This window comes from Tasmannia lanceolata, unplaced genomic scaffold (assembly GCF_043159265.1).
Source record: "Tasmannia lanceolata isolate RefF3 unplaced genomic scaffold, GAP_Taslan_0.1 ptg000018l, whole genome shotgun sequence".
Classification (NCBI taxonomy): Eukaryota; Viridiplantae; Streptophyta; class Magnoliopsida; order Canellales; family Winteraceae; genus Tasmannia; species Tasmannia lanceolata.
The window spans coordinates 45,676,452-45,686,114 of record NW_027518695.1 but is presented as its reverse complement, the minus strand read 5'-3'; the positions used below and the strand labels follow the sequence as shown (position 1 = coordinate 45,686,114).

The 9,663-nt window shown below is 41.6% G+C and overlaps 1 protein-coding gene across 1 annotated transcript; it reads left to right on the top strand.

The window, feature by feature from the left end:
• Nucleotides 1-5,130: 5,130 nt before the first annotated feature.
• LOC143850353 (uncharacterized) lies at nucleotides 5,131-7,081 on the top strand. The gene is made up of 3 exons (XM_077359612.1): nucleotides 5,131-5,458; nucleotides 5,571-6,431; nucleotides 6,567-7,081. The coding sequence occupies exons 1-3, from the start codon at nucleotides 5,131-5,133 to the stop codon at nucleotides 7,079-7,081; spliced, it is 1,704 nt and encodes a 567-aa protein (XP_077215727.1).
• The last annotated feature ends 2,582 nt before the right edge of the window (nucleotides 7,082-9,663 follow it).

The window sequence follows — 9,663 nt, the reverse complement described above, 5'->3', positions numbered from 1 at the left end:
AAAAATATCTAGGGAGATCATTTTCATGCAACATAGTTCTAGCCATTTCTTGGAGAGTTCGATTCTTTCTTTCTACTACTCCATTTTGTTGAGGTGTTCTAGGTGCGGAAAAATTATGTTTTATGCCATGTTCATTACAATAAGTGTCAAAATGTACATTTTCAAATTCAGTTCCATGATCACTTCTAATGTGGGAGATGGCAATACCTTTTTCATTTTGAATTTGATTGCACAATGTAAGAAAGTTTTCATAAGTTTCATCTTTATGTCCTAGAAATATGACCCATGTGAATCGTGAGTAGTCATCAACAACTACAAACACGTACCTCTTTCCACCTATGCTACTAGTCTTCATTGGTCCAAAAAGATCCATATGAAGTAGCTCCAAGGGGTAGGAAGTTGAAATCATATTTTTAGGTGCAAAAGAGCTTTTCAATTGTTTTCCTAATTGACAAGTTCTACAAATGTGATCCTTGATGAATTTGAACTTAGGCAATCCTCTAACACTTTCTTTTGAGGAGAGGGTCGAAATGAGATCCATTCCGGCATGACCCAACCTCCTATGCCATAGCCAAGAATCCTCACTTATGGCATTTAGACAAGTTACATTTTGAAGTCTAAGATCATCTAATCCGATTGTGTAAATGTTATTGTCTCTTAAACCTATGAATTTGACTTCTCCATTTATCTTATTTTTAACAATGCATTTATCGGGATTGAAGACAACTTCAAAACCATTATCACATAATTGACTAATGCTAATAAGATTATGGGACAAGCCATCAACAAAGAGTACATCATGTATGGGAGAGGTAGAGTTACCTATGGTGCCTTCACCTTTGACTTTTCCTTTCTTATCATCTCCAAAGGTAACTTCTCCACCATCCTTGAGTGATAGGGATGCGAATTGAGTGAGATCTCCGGTCATGTGTCTAGAGCATCCACTATCAAGGTACCATGTGTTCCTCTTGTTGTGGCTTTTAAGGCATACCTCATTGTTGTCGTTTGTTGAGGCCATGAAGCACACATTTCTTGCTAATAGGCAATCTTCCCCATCATTTTGTTCGCCTTCGCTTTCAATCTCCTCATCCCATGTGGCGGACATTCCTTTCTTGCCTTCTCTTCTCTTGAAGCGGTTGTTTGAAGTAGGTTCATTGTTGAGTGGACAATCCGGGCGAATGTGTCCAAGCTTCTTGCAACCGTAACATCGGGGTTGAGAAGATCCATCACCAACTTCTTCTTTCTTCTTGAATGGAGGATTGGTCCTTCTATTTCTCATGCCTCCCATGTTTCTTTGCAAGAATTTGATCCTTCTTGTTAGGAGAGCTACTTCATCCTCGATGTCTTCCTTTGCATCTTCTCTTTCACCTACATTACAAGCAAAAGCAATTCCTTTTCCTTTTTCGATTTTAGTTTCGATTTCGGGTGCTTTTGTTTTGAAAATCATTTCATGTGTGATCAAGGACCCTATAAGTTCATCTAGGTTCAAAGTGTTCATGTCCTTGGCTTCGGTGATTGCGGAGGTTTTGGATTCCCAAGACAAAGGTAGGGACCTAAGAATTTTAGTTACTAAATCTCTATTGGAAAATTGTTTTCCAAGTCCCCTTAATCCATTTACAAGATTGGTGAATCTAGTGTACATGTCGGCAATTGTTTCATCGGGTGTCATTTGAAAAAGTTCGTATTGCCGAAAAAGATGGTTCATTTTAGATTCTTTAACTTGATTGGTTCCTTCATGGGTGACTTCTAGAGTGTCCCAAATTTCCTTAGCCGAATTCAAATTTGATACTCTATTGAATTCTCCGGGAGATAGAGCACAAATGAGAGAATTCATGGCTTTGGCATTATAATTCGAAGCTTGTTGTTCGGCTTCGGTCCAATCATTTAAATTTCTTGTGGGTAGGATATATTCATTATTAATTGCTCTCCACATTTGATAGTCTTGAGTTAAAAAGATTTTCATTTTAGTTTTCCAAAAACCATAATTTGTACCATCAAAATAGGGCGGCCTAGTGTTTGAATAACCTTCATGATGTTGAGGGTAGTTTGCCATTTTTGAATCTTTACTCTAAACCGGTTAGGGTTTTTAAAAAAAAAATAGAGACGAGGCTTTGATACCAATTGAAATACTCAAGAGGGGGGGTGAATTGAATTTAACTCAATATTAGGCCTTTTGAAAATTATCTATAAACCCTAATTGGAATTTTTCTTCACTTAATTAAATATTTGGTTAGTGCAAATATAATTGAAAGAACAAAGTGAAAAGCCAAACCAAAACAACAATGGAAATGCAAGAGTGAGAAATGACACACCGATATATAGTGGTTCGGCCAACGGCCTACTCCACTCTACTCAAGGTCGCACTTGAGGGATTCCACTATTGGAGACCTCCACGATGCCCGGCTCCGAGGCGGTTACAATTCCAAGGGATATTAAACAAGGATGCCCTTACACCTTTACAAAGACTCTCCTTCTCCGCCGAGTTCTAAGCGGTTGCTCTCTTAGGGAATTAAAAAAGGAATGCCCTAGCCACCTATACAAGATATGGAAGATTTGATAGCTAGGCTTCTTCTTGAAAGCTTGATGCCCTTTGTAGTTCCTTGATTGCTCTTCAACAAAGATTGCAAGTGAAAGCACTACTATATCCAAACTCAAAAGATTCACAAGTGAAAGGCAAGTTTGGGATGAAAAACAAAAACTCAAGCTAAAATGGATTGCAAATGTTTTTTATGCTTAAGGATGTTTTTCAAAGATCAAGAGAGAGGAAATAATCCTCTAGATATTGTATAAATAGTCTCTCCTCAAAATATGACCGTTTAGGGGTGTAGATAACAAAAAACAAATTTTAATTCAAAACCCAACGGCTCTTTTTTGAGCTGTCGCAAGGTTCTCGGAGTTCCGAGAACCATTCTCGGAGTTCCGAGAAATATTCTCGGAGTTCCGAGACAACGGCCAGAAGAAATAAAATTTCTACTGGACCATTTCTCGGAGTTCCGAGAAATTTTCTCGGAGTTCCGAGAAAATGTCCAGATGCTACTGGACCTTTTCTCGGAGTTCCGAGGGAACTCTCGGAGTTCCGAGCTCGGAGCTCCGAGAAAAATTCTCGGAGTTCCGAGAAGCCTAAAAATCCACAGATTTTGATTTTTATTGCTTATTTGATTTTTAGCTTTTGGAACTCAACTCCTATGATTATTTTGGAATGTTTATGAGGGTCCCAACATGTTGGTCCACCACATAACCATTCACTAATCCATTTTAAGTTCTTAAGTGTTCTTTGAAAAACATTTTGAAAACACTTTGCCTTGACTTGGAAATCTAAAGAGAAAGGATGTACAATGATACCTATGTAGCTTTCAACTTCTCTTTAGTCTTGGTCTTCAATTGATCTTCCATCTTGTGTATGCTTGCTTGAGAGATGAGGTGAGCTTCACTTAGCTCCTTTGACTCTTGTATGGGATATCTCCAAGCATGACCATGTTGTGTGTTGGTTTCTTCAATGATCAATCATATCTCAAACACAACACTTCAAAGCAAATTGATTAGTATTCAAAAACACAATCAATTATGTTTAGAATCATCAAAACAAGATAGGAGAGTAGACCCTTGGGCTTACATTAAGGATAATTTCCATGGGTGTGTCAAACTGCTCTATTTGTGGCTTTGTGAAAAACTTACCATCCTTCGGCCACGGAGCTCCCTTCAGTACACCCTCAAGGATCACCTTTCATGGCAACCAATGGCCAATAAACCTCAATCCATTGATGAGTGGCATAACTGGTTGCGGCACGTGGAGAATGATCAATTTCACTGGGTGAGTCATTCATGCTTACAAGTTATCACTAGCACTTACCCGCATCCATTTGTGTATCTTATGGGTTTGGAAAAGTCAACCTTTTATGCACCCACACGTTTGCTTTACCAGATCATGGGAAATCCATGTCCTCCCGGATTTGTAACCCCTCCTCCTTACGAAAAGCTTACTCCCGGTCTCATAAAGTCTATTGTAGCTGCTTGGAGAAACAAGGTTACAGATAAGAGATTTGCTCTATCATCTAAAGTCCAACGGAAAGAGTTACCAGAGGAGCCTGCGGGAAAGAGAGCTCGGATCATGGAGCATTGAAGACTATTTTCATACAATTGTCATTTTAATTTCAAGTTTCATTATGCTCACTTGCTTTCGTTTACTTGTAATTAAAAGTGGCATGTTTTAGCAATCGTAACTGCAGTTTGATTTGTGATCAATGAAAATGTGTTCTTTTCTATTTATCTCGTCTTGAATTTGTGTGAAATATTCTATCTCAATTATCAATCGCTCAATCTAATGCATTAACTTCCATTCAGGAGTCTTAACTGAACACCATCGCTCCCAAGAAAGTCAATTCAAAACCAGCCTGGTCCCGTCAGTCTTCAGATTCCAGGCTGAGTAGACATTCTTCTTCCTCAGAGTCCTTTACTTCTCCTACGCCGCTTTTCCTTGGTCTTCCAGAAATACTTTCACCAATTTAGCTCACACCTGAATCAATGGAAGAGACCGGAAACAATAGTCCTGATATGATGAAGGCTATTCTTCTTTAGGTGAATACCATGAAGGATGATAAAGCCCTCTTGAAAAATGACCGTCATTCTGCCTCTAAGGCGCCTGCCCATCAGCAACCTCCAGTTATACCTTCTGTCCCTCTTGTTTCTCCCAGGCCAGCTGTATTGCCTGAGTTCGAAGATTTTGATGAGGCCCAGTATGCAGAAGAGAACTGTCTTCCTAACCTGGCAAATCCTGATAAAGCAAAAGGATTAGCTGACCAAATTGAGAAGCTGACCCGAGACATGCAAAGCATGAAGTGCCAAGGTCCCAAAAAGTTGGATATGTCTGAATTCATGATAGCCCCAGGGGTCGTACTTCTGCCCAAGTTCAAAATGCTAGACTTTGACAAATACGACGGAATGGGGTGCCCTCGTAGCCATCTTAAGTCAGTCCTTCCTCTGTTGCAGTAGCACGGTTTATCCCCATAGCAGATTGCTCTGGTGTTCCCTAGAACTCTAACTGGTACATTAAAGAAGTGGTTTCTGCATCTGAAGCCAGAAGAAATCAGGACCCTTGAAGGTGTAGCTAACAAATTTGTCCAACAATTCTCCATGGAAGAAGGGATTGACGTGACAAAAAGGGATCTAAAGTTGCTGAAGCAAGGACCTAATGAGACCTTTACTACCTTCATTCGGCGGTGGAGGAGAAAGGCGGCGCAAATGACTAACAAGTTGCCTGATGAAGATCTGATCAAAATTGCTGTCAAGAATCTTTCCCCTTTTTACTTTCCTCATATGTCTATCCAGTACTTCAATGATTTTGATCACCTGATCAAGATCGGGATGAGAATCGAAGATATACTGGCTAAGGGCGGCCTGAGAACTAGGATCTCCTCCTCAGATGTCAGAGGAAAAAAGGCCTATGGAGCCTCCGAAGGAAGTTAACAATGTAAATACTGCTCGTCCAGTTAAGAAAGAAGGTTCCGAAGGAGGTCGTCCGGAGAGGAACGAGCTCAGACAATTCACTCCTTTACCATATTCCCTGTCTGTAGCTCTCAGAAAACTGTTGAGGGACAAGAAGATCACCCTGCTAGAACCCCGGGAAGTTCCCAATCCTCGCCCGAAATATTGGAGAAAAGATCAATATTGCGTATATTACCAGAGTGTTGGGCACTTGACTAACAGATGTTTGGCACTAAAGCATAAGATCCAAAATAAGATTGAGGCAAAAGAAATCGCGGTGGAAGCTCTTCCTAATGTCACCAGAAATTCATTGCCAACGCATGCTATGCCTCCTCCAAATGTCTATGCTATTCTTACTGAAGAAGTTGTCCTGGATCATTCCCGTATATGTTCCGTTATTTCTGAAGGGCCGTATATCTTGAGATGGGAATCCGATGACAAGGAAATTGAATGCGAAAAGCCTTATGTCTTATCCCATAGCAAAGAAGCTGGGGAATCTTCTGAATGTCCCTATGTCCTCAGATACGAGGAAGAAGAAGAGAAAAACAAAGTCCCATATGTCCTTAAGCTTGAGGATGAGGACTTGCTGCTATTGAACGATCCCTGTGATGAGGTTCGCCATGTTACTCGTGGTGGACGTGTCTTTAAGCCTCCCGAGCTGAGAGCAGAGAATCCTGCTGAGATTGCCAGAGCAGTTGAAAACCAGAATCAGAGGTTGAGTCCCGAAGAAGATGAAGATATTCTGTTGAAGCAACTTAGGAAGACACAAGCTAATGTTTCCATCTGGGGTCTGCTGATGTCATCACCTAAACACCGTCAAGTTATACTTCTTGAATTGAATGCAACGCAGGTGTCTGTTGATATAACCCCTGATGAGCTGGTTGGACTTGTATCTATGGCCAGATTAGCTAAGATCATGTCATTTTCTGATGAAGATCTGACTTCAGAGGGCAAGAATCATACAAAATCTCTCTGGATTACTTTATTGCATAATAAGAAGAAAGTACCGGAGGTTTTGGTTGACAACGGGTCAACTCTGAATGTGTGTCCTTTGAGCACCGCTACTGCCTTGGGGTTTGGGCCAGATGACTTTATTCCGTCAGAGCATGGGATACTAGCTTACGATGGAACCAGAAGGAATGTCATCGGGACTTTGGTCACCGAAATTGAGATTGGAGGTGAAATGTTCGACGTAGAATTCCAAGTTCTCGATATCAAGACCTCCTTCTTTCTCCTTCTCGGCCGACCTTGGCTTCATAGGGTCGGAGTTGTTCCTTCCACTGTCCATCAAAAACTCAAGTTCATCAAGAATAACAGAATTATCACAGTTAGAGGGGATCCAAAACCAGAGGTTGGACAGATATCCCAAGAGCAGATCGGTTCAAGCACCACAGATGTCAGTCTGACTGGGTTTTCACTTGAAGTTTCGACCATTATTATGGCGGAAGCTATGAACGAAGAAATTTTATTTCTGTCCAGCACAAATGCACAGGTGGCACGAATGATGCACCGTTATGGGTATATTCCTGGAACTGGTCTAGGGAGAAATCTGCAAGGTTTAATTGAGTGGCCGGAATTGAAGGTCGCGAATATGGGCTAGGATGTGAACCCACTAGAAAAGAGATCAGGGAAAGGAAGCAGTACATGCTGAAGTGGGCAGAGCTACGTCGTCGGGGCCTAGAGCTACCTATGGGACTGTTCAGTCTGATGATGAATGGTAAGTACAGGAAAGAAGGAGATGATGGCCCATTCTATGGTTTCCCCTAGCCTTGGTTTGATGAGCCTGAGAAAGAGCTACCAGGCTTTGAAATTTTCTTCACTGATGAATTGCCAGATGAGTACCTCTATGGGCAGATTGCAGCAGTTGAAAAGCAAGAATCTAACTGGGCTGAGAACTTAGAGCCGCAGCTTCTGGACTCCCTCTTCGAGGTTGAGGCACCGGTCATTGCCATGATCGGAGAAGATGTGCACCTTCTGAACCCTAAGGGCCGAATTACCCCAGCTGAGGTACCCCTTGATAACTGGACCTCTCAGGTCATTCCTCAAATAGTTCTTCAGTATGGTCATGTTCCTCCAAAAGAGTCTAATGTTTCTAAGTATGTGTCTGTTTTCGAGTCAAATATAAAGTCTGTTATTTCTAACAATTCTTTGGATGCAGGTACCTTAGGAAGCTTATACATTCCTGGTGTAGATGGCGAGTCCTCCGGTATAGATGCTGTCTATGAAGATGAGTCCGTTATAGATTTTACCACAAAGTCTATAAATAGTCCAATTGAGTCAGGTGTCAACATTTCGGTTGACGATACAAACATTTCTTTTAAGCATAATGTAGAGCCTGCTGTGGGCCAATTGATCAACAATGTAATTCTTGATTCTATGAATGAAATAAGGACTCGTTTCAATATCTTCCTGTCTCTATTTCTGCTTCTCAAATTGATAAAACTAATAATAAGGATCAAAACTCCCCCTCTTATGAGGATGCCGATGAAACCCCCCTGAGATCAAACACATGATTACTCAGGAGGAGTAGCGCCAAGCTAAACTACTTGAAGAAGAAATTGAAACCGTCAACATAGGTGATGAAACCTTAATCCGAGAAATACAGATTGGCAAAACGTTATCCCCGGAGGCGCGTGAAGAATTAATCACTTTGCTTAAAGAATACAAAGAAGTTTTTGCTTGGTCCTATGATGACATGTCGAGATTAAGCGAAGACATCGTCCAGCATCGTTTTCCCCTAATCCCATGTGCCAAGCCCAAAAAGCAAAAACTTCGAAAATTAAAACCAGAATGGGAGTTGAAAGTCCATGAAGTCAAAAAGCTATTAGATGTAGGTTTCATTCAGGTGGTTGAATATCCAGAATGGCTGGCTAACATAATACCGGTGCCCAAGAAGGACAGAAAAGTCAGAATGTATGTGGATTTCAGAGATTTGAACAAGGCAAGTCCCAAGGATGACTTTTCGTTGCCGAACATTGATCTCTTGGTAGATAATACAGCTGGTCATGCTTTGTTATCCTTTATGGATGATTTTTCTGGATATAATCAGATCAAGATGGCCCCTGAGGACATGATAAAAACTGCGTTCATCACTCCATGGGGAACGTATTGCTACAGAGTGATGTCGTTCGGGCTGAAGAATGCAGGGGCAACCTATCAGAGGGCGGCTACCACCTTATTGCATGACATGATTCACAAAGAGGTCGAGGTTTACGTCGATGACATGATTGTTAAATCTAAGACTCGACCAGAGCATGTCATAGTCCTGAGAAAGTTTTTTGAAAGGATCCGGAAGTATAAGCTTCGCTTGAACCCGAGCAAGTGTGTATTCGGGGTTACTTCAGGGAAGTTGTTGGGGTTCATGGTTAGCGAAAGAGGGATCGAGGTAGATCCTCAAAAGATCAAAGCAATCCAAGAGATGGAGCCGCCGAGGACAGAAAAGCAGATCCGTGATTTCCTGGGAAAGGTTCAGTACCTAAGGAGGTTCATAAATCAGCTGACGACGACATGTGAACCCATCTTCAAGCTGCTGAAGAAAAATTCTCCGAAGAAGTGGAATGATGAGTGTCAGGAAGCATTTGAGAAAGTCAAGCGGTGTCTAGCTTCGCCTCCAGTCTTGTCACCAGTTATTCCGGACCAACCATTGTTACTATACCTATCTGTCACTGACACGGCTATGGGTTGCATGTTAGCCCAGCAAGACCCTGAGTCGAAGAAAGAGAAGCCTATCTACTACATCAGCAAGAAGATGCTAGAGTACGAAATGAAGTATTCTATCCTGGAAAAGACTTGTCTGGCATTGGTTTGGGCAACTCAGACGCTCACGCACTACCTGTTATCGAGCAAAGTTCTCTTACTCTCAAGGATGGATCCGTTGAAGTACTTGTTCGAGAAGCCCGCCCTCACTGGAAGAACATCCAGATGGTTGCTGTTATTGTCTGAATTCGATATCACCTATGTGACCCAGAAATCAGTTAAAAGGGTGTGTGATAACTGAGCAGTTGGATGATGCGCCTGTAGACGAGAATGCAGTTCTGACGGTAGATTTTCCTGATGATGAGATCATGGCTGTAGAGGATGAGGTCCAAAACACCAGATGGATGATGTATTTCAATGGTGCTGTGAGCAACCGAGGTCAAGGGGTTGGGGCAATGTTGATATCTCCGAAGAAAGAATACATCC

Coding starts and splice junctions, on each gene's coding strand:
- LOC143850353 (XM_077359612.1), top strand. CDS start 5,131: ATGGAAGAAGGGATTGACGTGACAAAAAGGGATCTAAAGTTGCTGAAG. Junction 5,459..5,570: donor CTATGGAGCCTCCGAAGGAA/GTTAACAATGTA, acceptor CCCTGTCTGTAG/CTCTCAGAAAACTGTTGAGG. Junction 6,432..6,566: donor TGAAGATCTGACTTCAGAGG/GCAAGAATCATA, acceptor GGTTTGGGCCAG/ATGACTTTATTCCGTCAGAG.